The 19,981-nt window shown below is 49.5% G+C and overlaps 1 protein-coding gene across 1 annotated transcript in view; it reads right to left on the bottom strand.

Moving 5' to 3' along the window:
- The window catches only part of PI4KA (phosphatidylinositol 4-kinase alpha), a 131,423-nt gene that overhangs the window by 7,332 nt on the left and 104,110 nt on the right, over positions 1-19,981 (bottom strand). The window contains exons 33-47 of the mRNA XM_066365440.1: positions 17,631-17,789; positions 17,177-17,328; positions 15,003-15,110; positions 14,261-14,388; positions 12,406-12,525; positions 12,164-12,243; positions 11,865-12,058; positions 9,800-9,890; positions 9,273-9,440; positions 8,498-8,551; positions 4,425-4,545; positions 3,710-3,839; positions 2,680-2,750; positions 349-421; positions 197-267 (exon numbers count right to left, since the gene is read on the bottom strand). Coding sequence (XP_066221537.1) covers positions 197-267; positions 349-421; positions 2,680-2,750; positions 3,710-3,839; positions 4,425-4,545; positions 8,498-8,551; positions 9,273-9,440; positions 9,800-9,890; positions 11,865-12,058; positions 12,164-12,243; positions 12,406-12,525; positions 14,261-14,388; positions 15,003-15,110; positions 17,177-17,328; positions 17,631-17,789 — 1,720 coding nt within the window. The remainder of the gene's footprint in view (positions 1-196; positions 268-348; positions 422-2,679; positions 2,751-3,709; positions 3,840-4,424; positions 4,546-8,497; positions 8,552-9,272; positions 9,441-9,799; positions 9,891-11,864; positions 12,059-12,163; positions 12,244-12,405; positions 12,526-14,260; positions 14,389-15,002; positions 15,111-17,176; positions 17,329-17,630; positions 17,790-19,981) is intronic.

Below are 19,981 nucleotides of genomic sequence, written 5' to 3'. Positions count from 1 at the left end.
TGGAGACCAACCTTTAGGGGTCTCTGATGCTGCACATGAGCTCTGTGCCATCCCCAAATGAGGGGCACACTCAGAGTGGATGGACGGCCATCATCTCTCATGGAGAGCTGGTTACCAAACTAAATGTGCCAAAACAAGGTGGCAATAGCAAGGGAGACACTTAGATCCCAAACTCTATCAGAAATTCTCCACTTACCTTCTTTTTCAAGTTCACTAACTCCACATCGTTTCACCTTGAATTTAGCCAGATATGGAGCTTTTGCAGCACTGCAAAACAGAAAGAAGCGCACCAGTAACACAGCAAACAGACACCCATGTAGGCATGGTGGAGGGAGGGGCGGCCTTCACCTCTGCATGGGTGTCCCCGACTTGTAGTCGATATCCAGCACAATGGCCTCAGGGTTGCTGGGCAGATAGCAGCCTGTGCAGGGAGAGAGGACAAGTCACTGGGAGCCTAAGTGTGACAATGGTGAGGACACAGCCCATCTTCAATACAGAATTCTCCTTGTAGAGTGCACTCTGCAGATGGGGTGGTGCACAGAGACCCCCAGGTCCTCATCTGGGGCACCAATAGCTTCTTATTCTGTGACCATTAAAGGTATGTCCTCCCTGATTCTGTGATCTCTCCCTGGGTCCTTCCGGATATCTAACAAAAAAGCTTCCACACTTCCTGGGAGACGCGTCTTCAAGAGGATGTACTAAGCCTTCAGCTTAGACCTAGCACACTGCCCCTGAGGCCCCCATGGCTGTCCAGTGCTGGAACTATTAGAGAATTTCCACCATGGGGTGGCCTGCTCTCACAGGACCCACACGGAAGCTTCCTGCCTGGATTTGCTCACCTGAACACCAACAGTTCTTGGACTTAGGCCACTAACTGTAGCTCTCCACTCTCAGAACATTGATCAAGTAGGAGGATAAGAGAAATCCCTTTCTTGGCCAAGAAACTGGCAGTAACCATGGAAGAGTGTGCTCCCTGAGACCTTGGGAGGTAGGAGAGCTCTGGGAGGTAGGCTTCAAGGAGGAGCCTGGAGACAGAAAGGATTGGGTCTCCTGGGGAGCAAAGTGAGGTCTTGCTGTGGGGTGTAGATGGGCTGTCCTATCAGGAGAAAGAGGTCCCATTCCCTTCCTCTCGCCCTCCTCTACCTGCCAGCTCTAGCCTCTCTCACAGACATGATATCTGTTCCTCTGTTCTAGAGTCCCAACTGGCTCCCCAGTGCCAACAGGACAAGATCTGGGACAAGCCCCAGAAGCATAGTCTGTGGGGAGCTGAGGGCTTGCTGATAGGGAAATGAAGGCTCCTTCTGGATATCAAGCCTTTTCTGAGAAGCTGAGCTGTTGTCTGCACTGAGCAGGGCAGGAGCTCAACAGAACAAGTCAAGGGAAGGTCTAAACAAACATGTGCACAATATGCCCTGGGTTTAAAAAGAGTAAGTTTGTACCAATGCTTAAAAATGGAGAGCTGTGGCCCTGGCCGGTTGGCTCAGCGGTAGAGCGTCGGCCTAGCGTGCGGAGGACCCGGGTTCGATTCCCGGCCAGGGCACACAGGAGAAGCGCCCATTTGCTTCTCCACCCCTCCGCCGCACTTTCCTCTCTGTCTCTCTCTTCCCCTCCCGCAGCCAAGGCTCCATTGGAGCAAAGATGGCCCGGGCGCTGGGGATGGCTCTGTGGCCTCTGCCCCAGGCGCTAGAGTGGCTCTGGTCGCAATATGGCGACGCCCAGGATGGGCAGAGCATCGCCCCCTGGTGGGCAGAGCGTCGCCCCATGGTGGGCGTGCCGGGTGGATCCCGGTCGGGCGCATGCGGGAGTCTGTCTGACTGTCTCTCCCCGTTTCCAGCTTCAGAAAAATGGAAAAAAAAAATTAAAAAAAAAAAAAAAAAAAAAATGGAGAGCTGTGCAGTGAAGCCTGGATTTCTATCTTGACTTGAAAAAACATGGATCCGACCATACTGGGCTCAAATTCCCTTGTGGCAACAGCTTCCGTCCCAGGGAAGCTTCTGTTTTATTGGAGTTCAGGAACCTCCTAGTTTAACAGCTGCTAAGGACAGTGTCTTAGCCTTTAAAAAACTATAGGCAGGCCCTGGCCGGTTGGCTCAGTGGTAGAGCGTCGGCCTGGCGTGCAGGAGTCCTGGGTTCGATTCCAGGCCAGGGCACACAGGAGAAGCGCCCATCTGCTTCTCCACCCCTCCCCCTCTCTTCCTCTCTGTCTCTCTCTTCCCCTCCTGCAGCCAAGGCTCCATTGGAGCAAAGTTGGCCTGGACGCTGGGATGGCTCTATGGTCTCTGCCTCAGATGCTAGAATGGCTCTCGTTGCAACAGAGCAACGCCCCAGATGGGCAGAGCATCGCCCCCTGGTGGGCGTGCCGGGTGGATCCCGGTCGGGTGCATGCGGGAGTCTGTCTGACTGCCTCCCTGTTTCCAACTTCAGAAAAATATTAAAAAAACCCAAAAAACTGTAGGCAGCAAGAAAAAGAAAGAGTGCCCACTAAGAAGCAGCTCCCAGCTCACCAGGGGTAAATTCAGGAGAGGGGCCCTCTCTGGGCACCCAGGGCCAAAGCTGGAGTAGGGCCAGCCCCACCACTGGTCTCTATGCCCACCCATACTCCCTGGGAGGGCAGTGGCCCTGATCCCTGCCTGCCTGCAAAGGGAGACCCATCTCAGCCTCCTGAGGCCACCTGCTCACCAGGCTGTACTTTCACTTCAGAGAGAGCCGACAGACAAGCCTTCTTTCTCTCGTCTCCTTTAGGGTAGGGCCTGTGAAACAAGACAGAAATGCTGCATCTCCTGTGGAAACTGGTATAAAGGGCTCTGCGGGACATCACCAGGCCCCCTCCTCTCAGACTGCCTTCTCAGTTTGTCTCTTCCTGGCTCTAGCTCCTCCTGGAGGTCTTGCCAGGCTCAATTCCTCTAGGAGCACAGCAATTCTTCCCTGTGTTCCAGGGGGAATCAGTGTAAAACTGGGAGATGCAAAGGAGTATGGCTTCCTAACTAGGCTCCTTCAGGACTTGGGAGAGAACAGAGTGGCCTCCAACTTTAGGACAGTATCTGGAATGCAACTAAAATAATTTTCTGAGGTTCACATGGCTGTACTTTTTGCTACACTTTTTTTGTGTGTGACAGAGGGATAGAGAGGGACAGAGAGACAGGAAGGGAGAGATGAGAAGCATCAATTCTTTTTTTTATTTTTTATTCTCTTTTTTTTTTTTAGAGAGGAGAGGGAGAGACAGAGAGAGAAAAAGGAGAGACAGGGAGAAGAGGGGGAGGAGCTGGAAGCATCAACTCCCATATGTGCCTTGACAGGCAAGCCCAGGGTTTCGAACCGGCGACCTCAGCATTTCCAGGTCGACGCTTTATCCACTGCGCCACCACAGGTCAGGCCGCATCAATTCTTTATTGTGGCACCTTAGTTGTTCATTGACTGCTTTCTCATATGTGCCTTGACTAAGGGGCTATAGCAGACTGAGTGACCCCTTGCTCAAGCCAGTGACCTTGGGCTCAAGCTGGTGAGCCTTGTTCAAACCAGATGAGCCCGCGCTCAGGTCTGCAACCTTGGGGTTTCGAACCTGGGTCCTCCATGTCCTTGTCCGATGTTCTATCCACTGTGCCACCGCTTGGTCAGGCTTTGCTACACTTTCAAGAGACCAGAGATTCCCTATTCATTAGCACTCTCCAAACAATTCCCACGAGCTGGGACTGTCAGGAGTGCCACTTACTTGATGATGGCTGACACGTTGGTGATCTTATTAAAGAAATCAAATTCCCGCTGGTAGAAGTCTTTGGCTGGGCCTGACAAGGAGCCTGTGATCTCCTCCACTAATTGCTCCAGAAGGTCACCAATGTCAGCTGACAGAAACAGAGAGGGTGAGTCTGCAGCGAAGCCACAAGAAGGCCCCAGAGGAACCCTGCATGTTTGCTGGATGCACAGCCCAATTATTCCCCAGCACCTAAACAGCCATCATCAGAGTGTAGTCTGTAGATACCACGGTCAAAATCACACCAAGAGGCTGTTTCCCTGCTTTAGTGTGTTGACACTTGTGAGGCTGTGTACAAACAGTAGGGCCAAGGATGCAAGTGGTCACTGTAGCTTCAGGCTCTGTTCTCATGGCTCTAACGACAGTTAATACTGACAGCTAAAGCCCACATATACCAAAGTTTTTTGAGGGTCCTAGTAGTTTTTAAGGGTGTGAGAATGATTAAGAAGTCTCTGAGAACTGCTGCCCTGGAGGGCTGCCTTGTTCCCACATGGGGTCTCTGGGTCAAGCACAGGAGCCACTGCCCACTGTGTTAAAGGTGAGGTATTCCTGCCAAAGGAAGGGAAGTAGAGGGAACATTGCGTTGGGGCAGGACAAGTCATGGAGGGCTCTGGGCAGCTGTGGAAGCTGTTAAAGATGGGGGGTAAGACCAGAGGAAAGATGACAAAATACTCACGGTCTTTCTGGTGCCCCTCTTCATCTTGATAGATGTTTGTTTTCATGTTCCAGATAAACTGATGTGCCAGAAGCTGGGATTTGGATGCAGCCCACAGAATATACTCCCGCACATAGCCCATCTATAGGATATCAAGGTCACCGTCAGCCCACGCTTGGAGCTCCTGTCCCCCAAGAGATTCTTTCTAACCCAGAGCAGGAGCTAACTCTCAGTGCTTGCAGACCCCACAAGAAGTGAGACTGAGTGGTTTTGGGCAGTGAGCAAACTCTCCTGGGTCTGCGGTGAGTTCAGCCCAATGGCCAGGTCAAGTTCTGACTGGCTGGCCAGTGGGGTGGATGGAGCCCCCTGGGTGGTGGGGTCTGCAATACAGGCACAAGTCAGCTTTTGTCTCCTCTTTTCCTTCCCCTAGATTCTAAGAACTGTGACTTTCCCAATTTTTGCTATGGTCAAGTATGAGGAATGAGTAGGATGGGCACTAAAGCTCATCTGTAAGCTGGCTGTTTAGAACAATGGTTCCCAGAAAGCTCTAGCTAATGCACAGATACTACATGAGTTGACATGCCATGGCCACCACCTTGAGGGGACCACTCCTCTTTCTTCTTAGTCATTTTCCACCACTCATAATGCCAGTTTTAATAACCATGTTCTAGGTGAAAAAGGCAGTTGACCTTTCTGGAACACTCCTAGATGAGTGGCCTCTCCTTCCTGTGGTAGTCTGTGGCCTCTCATCTGGTCAAGTCTTCTTTGGACAGATGTCCTCAACTTGCATTGGTGGGCTTAACAAATAGGTCAAATTTCAAGTAACTCGACACTATGAGTTTCCCTGATTCTAACCCAGCAAATGGATCTAAAGATATTATGAATAGGCCCTGGCCGGTTGGCTTAGCGGTAGAGTGTCGGCCTGGCGTGCGGGGGACCCGGGTTCGATTCCTGGCCAGGGCACATAGGAGAGGCGCCCATTTGCTTCTCCACCCCCCCCCTTCCTCTCTGTCTCTCTCTTCCCCTCCCACAGCCAAGGCTCCAATGGAGCAAAGATGGCCCTGGCGCTGGGGATGGCCCCTTGGCCTCTGCCCCAGGCACTAGAGTGGCTCTGGTTGCGGCAGAGCATCGCCCCCTGGTGGGCAGAGCGTTGCCCCTGGTGGGCGTGCTGGGTGGATCCCGGTTGGGCGCATGCGGGAGTCTGTCTGACTGTCTCTCCCCGTTTCCAGCTTCAGAAAAATACCAAAAAAAAAAAAGATATTATGAATATTCAACTTGTATGTGTTTAAGCATAAATCTGAAGTGTTTCTCAACTGGTGAACACATGGAGGGGCCCGAGAACAGCATGCTGGGAGAGGAGGGAAGCTGTGCACTCTTTCCACACACCTTTCGCTGTGCATCTACTCCATCTGGCTGTTACTAAGCTATATCTTTTCATCATAAACCTGGTAATATAATCAGTTTTGCTGAGATCATGAAAGGGCACTCAATGAAGTAACAAACTGAAGACTATAAGAAAATGGAAACTAAGGCAGCACAGTATAATGGAGAAACTGTAATCACATTGTAAGTAATAATATTCTTATTGTTATTTTGAAACTATTAAATATATATAGAATAAAGCAAAAAGGTAGTATGTTAATGTTCCTAGGAACCATTATGTTTAGTCTTAAAAGACTCAAACATAAAACAAAATAAAATAAAAACTTTATAATACTACATTTGAACTGGAAGTATCAGTATCATCTCATGATGTGTATATATTTTAAAAGTCCCTATCTACCAGAAAGTCCTAGAAAGTCCTAGCTCACAGTCCCAATGGCTGTGAGCTTGCTTAGCATTCAGAGTACAGTGTCATAACAGCGTTTCTCATAAAGAGAACCAGAGTTCCTCACAAACAGGTGATTCCAGGTCTGAATCAGAGAAAGAACAAGAGCCTAGAGTATCGTGTCCCCCTGGAAGGCAGGGAGGCTCCCAAAGACTAAAGATCAAAGATGAGCAGATAATCAGAAGTTCCCATTGTTAGAAAGACAGGTCTCAAAAATAAATGTAGTTAGTGACTGGTACACACTGAACACGTCAAAACCCAGTAGTTTATGATATTTGGGAGAATAAAAGAGAAAAACTTATTGGTCATCTTTGAATAATGCTAAGGAATTAATTCTTTTTTTTTTGTTATTTTTCTGAAGTGAGAAGCGGGGAGGCAGAGAGACAGACCCCCACATGCACCCAACCAGAATACACCTGGCATGCCCACTAGGGGGTGATGCTCTGCCCATCTGGGGCTTTGCTCCGTTGCAACCGGAGCCATTCTAGTGCTTGAGGAGGAGGCCATGGAGCCATCCTCAGCACCCGGGTCAACTTTGCTCCCATGGAGCTGTGGCTGCAGGAGGGGAAGAGAGAGATAGAGAGAAAGGGGTGGTGGTGGAGAAGCAGATGGGTGCTTCTCCTGTGTGCCTTGGTCAGGAATTGAACCCGGGACTTCAACAAGCCGGGACAAAACTCATTATTTTGAAAACTAGAAAAAAAAGAAAATTGGGAATTTTTTTGAAAAGCAGCTTATGTAAATAAAGTAATAGCTAACTAAAACCACAGCCCACCGCATCTCCACATGCTGCTGCTACACACTCCCCACAGCCCACTCTGGCCTGCCCCTGCTAAGTTCAGACTGAACACACAACCACCATGGAGCACAGTGTTCTCTGGTGGCCACCACGTGCTCTCTCATGGAAACCCCTGATGTCCACTCCTACTCCTGCCCCTTCCTCCACTGAATTAGGCCCTTCTGGTAGGCCCAAATGGAAGCAAGCACACTGGAGGGGAGAGAGGGTAAAGGGAGACATTACATGGAGGAAAGGTGTATCACAATAGTACAGAGCTGGGACCAGTGTAAAGGCGGCAGCTTGGTGAATGTCCAGTATCAGAACCACCTGCTGAGTTGGAAGGCTTCTGACAGCTACCTAGCTAGGGCAAGACCCGGCCTATCAAACGAGGTTGGCTGTGATTCTAGAAGTACTTTGGAACAAGATGAAACACCCTTCCAATCCATGGGGAGGAAGTCAGCCCCAGGATACCCAGCCACTGTGGTCATGGCTACTATGGAGATGGGAACAGTGGGACGTGGCCCACAGGTGGGGTGTTATCACAAGGCTCAGCCAGAATGCAGTGGGGAAAAGAGGCTGGCACAGGGCATAGGGGGGTAGGATTGGCAGCATCGGGGAAGAAACAGATGTTCAGACACAGGCGCTGCCCTGAGGCGCAAGCAATGTGTACTCTGGGCTGTGGTCACCCCATGGTTGTTTTCTGTGCTACGCCCTGTGCTAGGCAACTTTTGTACATGGGCACAGTCATAGGTTGAACTGTGCCCCCGCCCCCAGTGCTTCAGAATGTGACTGTATTTTAAAATGGGCCTTTAAGGAGGTGATTAAGCTAAAATAAAGTCATCAGGATAGACCTAATCCAATATGACTGGTGTCCTTATCAGAAGAGACACACAGAGGGACAATCATGTGAGAGCACAGGGAGAAGGTCTTCTAAAAGCCAGTGAGAGAGGCCTCAGAAGAAACAACCCTGGCTGACAGACACCTCAGTCTCAGACTTCCAGCCTCCAGAATGGTGAGAAAATACATTTCTGTTCTTAAGATCCCCCCAAGTCTGTGGTGCTTTGCTATGGCAGTCCTTGTGAACTAGTACATACATCATCTCATCTAACCTTCCTCACCACTGCCCACTAAAGAGATGAGGAGGCTGGATTTAGGGAGCTAGGAAAGTTGCCGAGACTCCATCCAGCAGGTTGCGGGGGAACCCAGGCCCAGCTTCCCAACCTGAGCAAATGGCTGAGAACACTGAGAACTTGCTCACTCTGCAGAGTGAGACTGGGCCTTATAGGGTGAGCGGGGGGCCTCCTGGCTATGGTCACAGGTTGGTGGCCCTGCTCTCAAGGCACTGCACAGCTTGCAATCCTTGGGATAGGCTCCCACCAGGCTGGGCATGAGGGCTGGACAGCATGTCCTTCTTGCCAAGAGTTGCCTCCCGAGTGCCCAGAATAGCTCTCAGAGTAAAGAAAAGAACAGCATGCATAGGCACAGCCTTACCTTGTCATACCTGAGGGCCTGCACGATCTGGGGGATGTAGAACAGGATGGCATCCTGAAAATGAGGAGGAGAAGTGATCATGACCCCAGAGAGGGAGGTCAAATCGTTAACTCTAGGAAAGGTAAGAACAACTCAACATGGATGGATGCCTTAGGTTCCCCAACCTAGGACTGGCCCTGCTGTCACTCAGCCTATAAGATACTGCCCTTGTTGGAGACTATAGCAGGACTGAGAACCTGGGAAAGCCCAGAGGACAGCAAGGAAAATGTCCAATGGCTCAAAACACATGATTGGTGAGAAAAAGCTAAAGGAACAATGTTCTGTGCCTATAAGGAGAGAGAGAAGGGCTCACCTGTGCTCACTGCTGGGCACTTGCTTGGGAATAGGACTGACATTACAGCAAACCTGTGTGCTGGAGCCGCAGGAATTCAGGCCCTGGAACATTCTACTGAACCCGTTACTGTGTCTGCCATGTGGGGTCACTGGGTAATAAGCCTACACAGTCACAACTGAAACCAAACCCAAGTAAACTTCCGTTTTAAACTCAGATACTTTAAGTTAAAAAGAACTGTAACTAGTAGACACACTTGAATTAGACTAAAATCTATCTTCTATCACTACTTGAACAGAAATGAGGAATGAAGACATGTGCTAAAATGGACAAAGGTTTAATCAGGTTATGTTGGAGTCTGAGATAAAGCCTGTCTTTCATCTTTCCACCTAAACACTGCTGGATAGTACCACTAAGGCCAACTCCAGCAGGACCGGGGCTTACCGGTGGGAAGGACCGCAGGACTTTCACCCCATACTGTGCAGTGAGAGGATGTGGTGGGTACATGGAAGAGAAGTAGGAGAGACCTGTGGGTGGATCTGCAGGTGCCCAGCATAGCACATGGCTGAGCTCAGGTGCATCGGCATCAATGGTGTGCCAGGTGACCAGGAACTGGGAAGAAAACAGGGAGATGGTCTGCCTCAGGCGGTACCTGGGCCCCCTGAAAATACTCGGCCCCATCCCACATCACAAAGATGGCCCCGAAAAGTGATGATTATTAAGCATTCAAAACAAAGTGGAAAAGGCTTCTGGCAGTATGTGCAACAGCATCATTTCAAATAGAGTGAAGCACATTTGATACTTTTCTATTATAAACAACAAATGCTTTATACGAGGAGTGGAAAACACAGGAAATTAGGAAAATCATTATACTACTGAGGTCACCAGGTTTTTGTCATATTCCAGGCATTTCTGAAGGCCATTCTGTTTTTGTGCATTTTGAACCCAGGCGCTGGCATGCACTACGCTACCTTGATAGCTTCAGGAACGTCACTAACAGCTCCTGGGTCCAACCGAACCAGACGGGTCACTTCACTGCCAATGGCTTCTGTGTTCTTGAACCTACAGCCAAAGAGGGTATGGGTGGGAGGGCCTCACCAGCAGAAGGGGAGCCAGAGAAAGCCCTGAACTGAGGGATGCAGATCAACCCCAAGTGGTAAATACGACATGACTGACATACTGAACACAGTGTTAATACAATAAATAGAATTATGATTGGCTATGATGAAATGCCAGATCTCAAACAGGAATTATCCTATCTCCCCATTCAAAGGATGCCTCCCTTTACAGTCCTTGCCTTCAGAACACCACCTTGCCCTGGCCCCCAAAGGGACCCATCCATAGGCCAGAAGGTACCATTAGCAACTGGGCTGGTACAAGTTTTCAGGTGTCACTGTCTCAGGCCAACACAAGACAGACTTTCTATAAATACTGTCAGGCTGTGGTTCTGATCCAGTGGACTGAATTAAAACCAGGAGGAAGCTGTTAGTAAGCAAGATCAGAAAGCCCAATCTTGTGAAATGATGACATTGGATCACTTACAACAAAATGGTGGGATCTTGATAACATTGTACGGAGTGAAATAAGTAAATCAGAAAAAAACAAGAAAAAAAAAAAGAATTGATGCTTCTCGTCTCTCCCCATTCCCGCTTGTCTGTCCCTATCTGTCCCACTCTCTGACTCTCTTCTCTGCCTCTGTCACAAAAAACAAATAAACAAAAAAATAAAAACTGAGGATATAATTCCGCATTTTGAACACTATGGGTTAAATAATCAGGTAATTAGTTAAAATTGCTGAGTTAGGAACTAATAATATAATATTATTTTTTTTATTCATTTTAATACCTAACATTCTTCATTAGGCAGAAAAAGTAAAAAACCAAAATGAATAAACTTAGCTTTATCAAAGCAGTTCTTAGTCAAAAGTAATTTTATTTCTATAATTTGTGTAGCTTCACCTTAACAAGATTTATATAACCTTAATTTATAGATTTCTGAAGCTATTAGCAAAAATTTATATTATAATTTTAATATTCTATAAAGTAGCCCTGGCTGGTTGGCTCAGCAGTAGAGCGTCAGCCTGGCATGCGGAAGTTCCTGGTCTGATTCCCAATCAGGGTACACAGGAGAAGCGCCCATCTGCTTCTCTACCCTTCCCCCTCTCCTTCCTTTCTGTCTCTCTCTTCCCCTCCTGCAGCCAAGTTTCCATTGAAGCAAAGTTGGCCCGGGCGCTGAGGATGGCTCCGTGGCCTCCGCCTCGGGTACTGGAATAGCTCTGGCTGCAGCGGAGCTATGCCCCAGATAGGCAGAGCATCGCCCCCTGATGGGCGTGCCAGGTGGATCCCGGTTGGATGCATGTGGGAGTCTGTCTGACTGCCTCCCCACTTCAAACTTCAGAAAAGTACAAATATATATATATATTTATATATTCTATAAAGTATTAGTGGAAAGAGTATATTATTACCACTTGGTTGTGAGATGTTTCCTTAAATACATGTTATAAAGGGAAAATAAAATTTACTAGATTAAGAAAAAAAAAAAAGAAAGGCCCAATCTTGTAAGCATTCACACAGGGGGACACAATTCCTCTGTTGGGATTGAATGCTAGGGCCCTGGAAGTCCCTCTTAGATTTCCATTAATCTAAGAGTTTGGTCCCTGTACGAGCTTCCATGGGAGAGTTCACAGTACCCTCGGCTCCTGGCTGCCTCCTCTGAGCAGCCTGCCACTGAAAGACGACATTTAGGAACAAACCCAAACTCTTCCCAGGTTGACTCTCTGAAGTAGCCTCTTTGAATAAGATGAGGGCCCTGAATGTGCTGATGTGACCTTCCTGGGCTCGAGTGTGCTGTGGCGCCCTAGGCAGGAGTCTATGCTGTGTGATAACTGCACAAGAGGACTGGGTCAATGTCTAGGGCAGGTGACCAGCCAGCTAATATTGCTTCCCCGACTATCCTTGATATCATGTCACACTCCTCCCTACTAAGGCCCCCTTCCTCTGACAAGGTCCCTGTCAGGAAAATGTGACCTGGGCCCACCTGGCTGGCAGCTGCACGGCCAGGTAAGGAGAGATGCTCCAGGCAAGGTTCACATTATCTTTCCACTGCTTCTCACTCAAGCTGATGTATTTGGACCTCCAGTTGGCCACGCTGTTCTCTGCGGTCTGGTCCAGCTCCAGTTCTGGGGCTGACAGTGGGTTGTACCATGTGATGAGACGTTCAATCTCAGTGGCCTGGAGAGATGAGACAGATGCTGATGCACCTTCTGCACATGCCCACATGCTTCTCTGCTCCCCTCACCTCCCTGGTGTATGGGCACGTGGTGGGTGGTGCCTTACCAGCAGAGACAGCAGCAGCGTTCTACGCTTCATGTAGTATTTGTGCAGCTGGGAGCCCCGGTTGGTTTTCTTGGACATACCTGAGGAGGAAAGAGGAGCCATATATGTGTTCCTTGGAGGTCACTGTCCCACCCTTTGTTTCTAGAACCCTGAGGAAGCTGTTTTTCAGTGCTCTGTCCACCATCTGAGCTGCCAGGATATAACTCAGACTTGAGGAACCTGCCAGCAAATCTTCAACTGACCTGACTTCTTAGAGATGGTTGACATGCCGCTGGACAGGGGGTAGGTGTTGATCCAGCCTTGCGTGGCCTGTTGGCGAGAGCCAACAGCTATATCCAGATTGCTCCGAGTGTCTTGGTTATCTGTGGGCAAACACATCATTGCTTCTAGAATGAGGTGTCTGAATTTTCACCGCGATAAGGCAATCAGTGGAATATAAGGGAGAGACATGGCTGATGATGGCTTTGCAGAACTAACCAAGACATATCAGAAGTTCTTTATTTAACCATTCTAGATGAAAAGCTTATTAAAATTTATATCTTCCTCCTAGCCTTTCAGGTAGAATAAAACAAATATAGGAATCATCTTGATAAATGAGAGCAGTTATCTCATCTCCAGCACTGTGCTATCTTTTAATATGGCAGTAACTTGAGGACCTGTGTGGACAGATGGTAAGAGCTGTTTCCCTGTTCTAAGTGGAGCCAGGAAGCTGACTTAGGAAATCACTGTGCCCGCCTTTTCATTTTTCTTTATTTTTCCTGGCAGTCAGGTTGTCAGCTGTGGGTCTAGCTGCAGAAACTCCTTTTTTTTTTTTATTTTTTTTTACAGAGACAGAGTGAGTCAGAGAGAGGGATAGACAGGGACAGACAGACAGGAACGGAGAGAGATGAGAAGCATCAATCATTAGTTTTTCGTTGCGCGTTGCGACACCTTAGTTGTTCATTGATTGCTTTCTCATATGTGCCTTGACCGCGGGACTTCAGCAGGCCGAGTAACCCCTTGCTGGAGCCAGCGACCTTGGGTTCAAGCTGGTGAGCTTTTGCTCAAACCAGATGAGCCCGCGCTCAAGCTGGCGACCTCTGGGTCTCGAACCTGGGTCCTCCGCATCCCAGTCCCACGCTCTATCCACTGCGCCACCGCCTAGTCAGGCCATTCATTTTTGTTTTTCAGAGACAGAGTCAGAGAGAGGGATAGATAGGGACAGACAGACAGGAACGAAGAAAGATGAGAAGCATCAATTATTAGTTTTTCATTGGGACACCTTAGTTGTTCATTGATTGCTTTCTCATATGTGCCTTGACCAGGGGGGCTACAGCAGACCGAGTCACCCCTTGCTTGAGCCAGCAACCTTGGGCTCAAGCTGGTGAGTTTTGCTCAAACCAGATGAGCCCGTGCTCAAGCTGGCGAGCTCGGGGTCTCGAACCTGGGTCCTCCGCATCCCAGTCGGACGCTCTATCCACTGCGCCATCGCCTGGTCAGGCAGGCCATTCATTTTTAATTTATGGTGTGTAATTGACTCATGCTTAGAGAAACAAGAACATGGTTTGCTTTCAGAGGTTTGCTGCTTACTTACATACTTTAGTGCCTCTTCCTTACCATGCGCCCCCTCCACCCTGGCTCTTATTCGTTCTCAGAAACTCAGTTCACATGTAATCTTTTTCAGAAAACTGTCTTGTTTTTCAGAAAACTTGTCCCCAACTCCAGTGGGCCAAGTGCCTCTACCTCTACTTGAGGTGTGCTCCCACGATCCCCTCCTGTTGAAATCACCTGCCGGTTTGATTGTCTCCTACCAGTACTGGCCTGTCAGGTATGCAGTGGGTGCTCATGAACTGAGCTGGCGCTGGGAGAAGTTGCGCTGATGACATTTGCTCAGAGCCTCCTGTGCTCATTCATGCTCCTCAGCTGGGGCTGGAGAAGTGATGGCCAAGCAGACTTTGGGCCTTTGGTGACTGTCCAACATGGCCAAGGCCAGGGCTCAGCTGGGTCTAAGTGCTCTTCTGACCTGGCTCCTTCAGGGCTGCCCACTGCACACCTCTGTCCTGACCCATCCCCACCCGACCACACGTGAGCAGCTGCACTGCTCAGAACAACTCTCACCTGGGGGAACAAGCTGGTTGGCGTTTAGGTACTTCTTATCTGAGAACATGGCAGTCCAAAATTTAATCATTATGCTTATGTCTTCACGCAGCCTCTTTTCTCCTTGAGTAGGGAACTTCGGGGGACAACTTCAAACAACCACAAGGGGATAAGAGTTGAATGCCTGGAATCAGGGACTAGAAGGCAGCACATTGTAAAGCAGTGAGAGGTGATACCAGTGATATCTGAATAATGAGAGGTTAGCCCAGAGCTTGTCATCAGCACAATTATCTCAACAGTCTGCAAGGGAAAGTGTGATGTCCTCAGAGCCCCTTGTGACGACCTCTACCACTACCCCCAGCACTGTATGCAGCTCTCAGCAGAATAGTGTGCTTGTGGCAGATGTGTATGAAACCACAGAAGTTTCCATACAACACTCACACTTTCAAAGCCCCAGGAGGCAGCTGTTTGCAATTCTTCATGCAATAACCATTCATATTAAAAGGATGCACTTAATCTCTTACATCAATTGAACTGAATTGTTATTTATCTCACAGGGAGGCTAAGTACACACACAGAAACACAGCACAGAGCTGAGGATATTCAAATCCAGGGGTGTCAGAGTTGCTTAAAGAGGATGCTGGCATAACCCAGGCAAACTGTTTCATCCTGTGAGTGACTTCTGGGGATCCAGGACAACCAGAGGGATTGTCTGGGACTGGGCTGTCACTGGACAGTGTGCAAATTGGGGGTAGGAGAATACCTGAAGTAGTCAAAGGCAGTAGAATAGATCTTCTCACGAAGCACGTTGCGAATGGTTGCATTTAGAACCACATCAGCATGCAGGAGGGACAGCCCCAGGGTCAGCAGTCTAAGAGAGAACCAGGAGCTGAGTCAAAGCTGTGTGGGACCAAAATTCTGTGGGGTCTGGGTCTACCCTGAAAACTATTGGACCCTTGAGCTCCAAATGACAGAGCTGTAGGTTGTCAGGACTGCAGCATCAGCCAAGTGATTACAGTTCACAGGTTCATGTACCTGAAATGTCTCAGGAAAGATTCTTCTTTTCTTTTTAATAAATAAATTTTTATTAATTTTAATGGGGTGACATCAATAAATCAGGGTACATATATTCAAAGAAAACATGTCCAGGTTATCTTGTCATTCAATTCTGTTGCATACCCATCACCCAAAGTCAGATTGTCCTCCGCCACCTAGGAAAGGTTCTTCTTTTTTTTTTTTTTTTTTTCATTTTTCCAAAGCTGGAAACAGGGAGGCAGTCAAACAGACTCCCACATGCGCCCCACCGGGATCCACCCGGCATGCCCACCAGGGGGCAATGTTCTGCCCCTCTGGGGCATCGCTCTGTTGCATCCAGAGCCATTCTAGCGCCTGAGGCAGAGGCCACGGAGCCATCCTCAGCGCCCGGGCCATCTTTGCTCCAATGGAGCCTCGGCTGCGGGAGGGGAAGAGAGAGACAGAGAGGAAGGAGAGGGGGAGGGGTGGAGAAGCAGATGGGCGCTTCTCCTGTGTGCCCTGGCCGGGAATCGAACCCGGGACTCCTGCACGCCAGGCCGACGCTCTACCGCTGAGCCAACTGGCTAGGGCGGAAAGGTTCTTCTTAAACCTTCACTTTTGTTGGAGTAAATTGAACAAGATGTTAATATGCCTATGCCATAAGCTTAAGTTTAACAAACTATCTACAAGCTACCTCCTGAGATGCAATCATCACCTACAGTGCTCTGAAGGGAGAACATTTAATTCAAGTTAAAAAAAAAGAAATTTCGCCAGCTTGAGCATGGGATCATCGAAATGATCCCATGGTTGCTGGCTTGAGCCCAAGGTTGCTGGCTTGACCTGATCCCCCTGTCAAGCCATGTACAAGAAGGAATCAATGAACAAATAAAGTGATGCAAGTAGGAATTGATGCTTCTTATCCCTCTCCCTTCCTTTCTGTCTGCCTGCCTACCTACCTGTCTCACAAAAAGGACCTGGTTCTGCAGGTAAGAGATCCTGAACAAGTATCTACAGACAGTGCTGTTTCTGTGATGAAGTTAAGTATGGAAACAGACAGGGAGCTCCTGATCATTTCTATAGCAATTTCGCATTGCTATGTGGGTCCTTTTCTAGTAATTCATTTTCATTGCACTTTTAAAGGTATAGGTTGCTGACAGATTTAAAATTAGAGAAGAAAAGAACTACTTTTTCCTTGCAGTTATTTGAGAATCACAGCCCAGACGGCACCCAATGGGCTGCAAGAACACAGGCCTGGAGCTGAGAAGAGGGCAGACAGAGCTGGCATCACCAGTGGCCAGCAGGAAGGGGTACAGGCAGGAGAGGTGGCATATCCCAGTGGGGAGATTCATACCTTCCCTCCATCTGATCACCCAGGCAACTGCAGGCCCAGCTCAGACCCCTCTACACACCAGGCTGGCCCTTCCTGCTGTGTCCAGAGCACTTCTGATCATAGCACCTGGCTTGGGGTTCCCCACCAGGCCACACATCACAAAGGGTAGTATGTGTCCCTCCTCATGTGTCTGGGATTTAGCACAGGACATGGTGTGCAGTTGGCATGATCTTCTGTGGACATCTCAGAAAGGGAAAGTGACTTGTCCAAGGTCACTGCCTAGCTCCAGCCTAAGCTTGTCACACCACTTGCTATTTTTCACTTACCACTATGTCACCACAATTTTGCTGCCACCTACCCCCAACCAATTCAGAAAGGCTGCCCAATATTTGGTCACCCAAGGTCCTTGAGTAGGTTAGCTTCCTGGATACTCCCCTGCTGTGGACAGAATAATGCCTGACTTCCCAGCCCTGAATGGTGCTGTGGGCCAGTCAGTTTTTGGTGAATAAATGACCAACCATGGGAAATCCCCAAGGAGAGGGCCCATAACACCAGCAACTTAGCCCCCCAACAAAAGGAGGAGAGTCCCTCACTTGAAGCGAGGCCCAATGGCTGCCACGTGCCGGTTCATGCTCCCCTTGGCTCCGCCAATGTTCAGGGACATGGAGCGCTGCAGCAGGCTGGAGAAGATCTCCACTTGGTCAGAGCTGCAGTACTTGGCAATCTCGAACCGCTGCACCAGGAACTGAGAGGAAAGGACAATATGCTGCCTTGCAGGCACCTGGCTGGCCCATCCCTGGAGCCAGTTCAGCCAGCTGTGGAAGAGCTCTGCGCTCAGGAGGGCAGGTATTGGTCTGAAGGAAGCAGGGAGAGACTGGCAGGGGCCTGGGGAGAAGGCTGGAACAGCCAATGCCTCCCAGGTAAGACAATCTTAACCCTGGAGCTGTATGCTCACTGGGCCATGGGCTCCCGAGGGAGCTCCCACTACTGGAGTTAGAGAGGCAGAGCACAGCTAAGCTTGGTAGGCAGTGGGGCCCAGGCACATACGTCAATCCAGATGTAGTGAGGGGTCACTTCAGGGGCGCAGGGTTTGGGCTGACTTGCTTCTGATGCTGCCAGGGGGTCTGCTTCCTTTATCTCCGCAGAAAAAAGGCCGAACTTCTGCTCCACTGTCATCTGCCAGGCCCCGGCCATCTCCCGCATAAACTGCAAGTACACAACTGTTGTTAGCTCAACATAAAGCACAGAGAAGTGTTCACTTATTATTTTTAATTCTAAAAGGAATAGATGCTCACTGAACAAAGTTTAGAAAACCAAGGGAAGTATAAGTAAAAAATAAAGATCACCACCTAACCAGGCGGTGGCGCAGAGGATAGAGCATCGGACTGGGACACAGAGGCCCAGGTTCGAGACCCCGAGGTCGCCAGCTTGAGCGAGGGGTCACTTGGTCTGCTGCAGACCCTTGAGCAAGGCACATATGAGAAAACAATCAATGAACAACTAAGGTACTACAACGAAGAACTGATGCTCTCATCTCTCTCCCTTCCTGTCTGTCTGTACTTGTCTGTCCCTCTTTCTGTCTCTCTCTGTCTCTGTCACACACACACACACACACACACACACACACACACACACACACACACACACACACACAAAATAAATAAAGATCACCTATGATCCCAATTCTTAGCCCCCCCCCTTTTTTTTAACCGAGAAGCCAGGCCATGCTCTATATGCTGGTAGCCAGGAATGCTTTGTGATGGCAGGCAGGCCTCTGAACCAGCAAGAGCAGAGCTGGATTCTGCCTCCAGAACACACTTCCTTTTCTCCACCCCACATGGACCTTGCACAATGCCTGCATGCCACTAACCAGGCTGAGGAATAACTCTGGGAGGTGAGTGGAGCCTGCAACCTCCATCAGGCTGGGCAATGGATTCTGCAGGGGAATAGCCTCCCCTGTTGGTTGTCTGATAACACCAGGCAGCTCCTTCAAGGGCATCCAGACCCACCTGCAGAGTGGTGGCAACTGAAGCTTGGTGCCTAGGTCTCTGCTCAGTATTTATTTCCTCCTCCTTTCTTACAGTTTTGTGTGGGTGTCCAAGTGACCAGTCACAAACACTCATCCAGGCCTCTGTTGGTTGGGGCAACCATAGGTTTTGTTTTGTTTTGTTTTGTTTTTGTATTTTTCTGAAGCTGGAAACGGGGAGAGACAGTCAGACAGACTCCCGCATGCGCCCCACCGGGATCCACTGGGCACGCCCACCAGGGGGTGATGCTCTGCCCCTCCGGGGGATTGCTCTGTTGCGACCAGAGCCATTCCAGCGCCTGGGGCAGAGGCCAAGGAGCCATCCCCAGCGCCCGGGCCATCTCTGCTCCAATGGAGCCTCGGCTGTGGGAGGGGAAAAGAGAGACAGAGAGGAAGGAGAGGGGGAGGGGTGGAGAAGCAAATGGGCGTTTCTCCTGTGTGCCCTGGCCGGGAATCGAACCCGGGACTTCTGCACACCAGGCCAACGCTCTACCGCTGAGCCAACCGGCCAGGGCTGCAACCATAGGTTTTTAATAGCACTAATGAGCAAATGGGAATCATGTGAGTGAGACCCTGGGGAAGGGCATGACAGTAGTGCTTGGCTTGGCCCTCTGCTCTCCATTCTGCCTGGAAGTACAGAAGCCATATGGAGAAGAAGGGCAGGGGACAGCTAAGACAAACCCTTGAGGACACATGGGAGAAAGGTATGTGGGCGTCTGAGAAAAACAGCCTAAAGCAGGAGCACGCCTGGACAGCAGAGACAGCAGGGACCCCGGTGTGCATACAGTGGGGAAAGAAAGGGGAGCAGATGGGGATAGAGTTGAGGAGGCAGAGGGGTCTTGCAGGTCATAGAGACCAGTCTGCCTTCTACTCTACATGAGCACAGGATGGCACTGACAGGTCTGGGGCATGGGAGAGACCTGATTAAACCCATGTATTTTTTTGTGTGTTTTTTTTTAATTTTATTTATTTATTTATTTTTTACAGAGACAGTGAGTCAGAGAGAGGGATAGACAGGGACAGACAGGAACGGAGAGAGATGAGAAGCATCAATCATTAGTTTTTCGTTGTGCATTGTAATACCTTAGTTGTTCATTGATTGCTTTCTCATATGTGCCTTGACCGTGGGCCTTCAGCAGACCAAGTAACCCCTTGCTAGAGCCAGTGACCTTGGGTTCAAGCTGGTGGGCTTTTGCTCAAACCAGATGAGCCCGCGTTCAAGCTGGCAACCTTGGGGTCTCGAACCTGGGTCCTCTGCATCCCAGTCCGATGCTCTATCCACTGCGCCACCACCTGGTCAGGCTAAATCCATGTTTTACTTACTCACTCTGAGTGCACATGGAGAAGGGGGAGAAGGGTGCTGGGGAAGCAG

Source organism: Saccopteryx leptura, chromosome 2 (assembly GCF_036850995.1).
Source record: "Saccopteryx leptura isolate mSacLep1 chromosome 2, mSacLep1_pri_phased_curated, whole genome shotgun sequence".
In the NCBI taxonomy this organism is placed as follows: domain Eukaryota; kingdom Metazoa; phylum Chordata; class Mammalia; order Chiroptera; family Emballonuridae; genus Saccopteryx; species Saccopteryx leptura.
The sequence above is the reverse complement of the archived record's forward strand: the minus strand, read 5'-3'. Positions and strand labels throughout refer to the sequence as shown.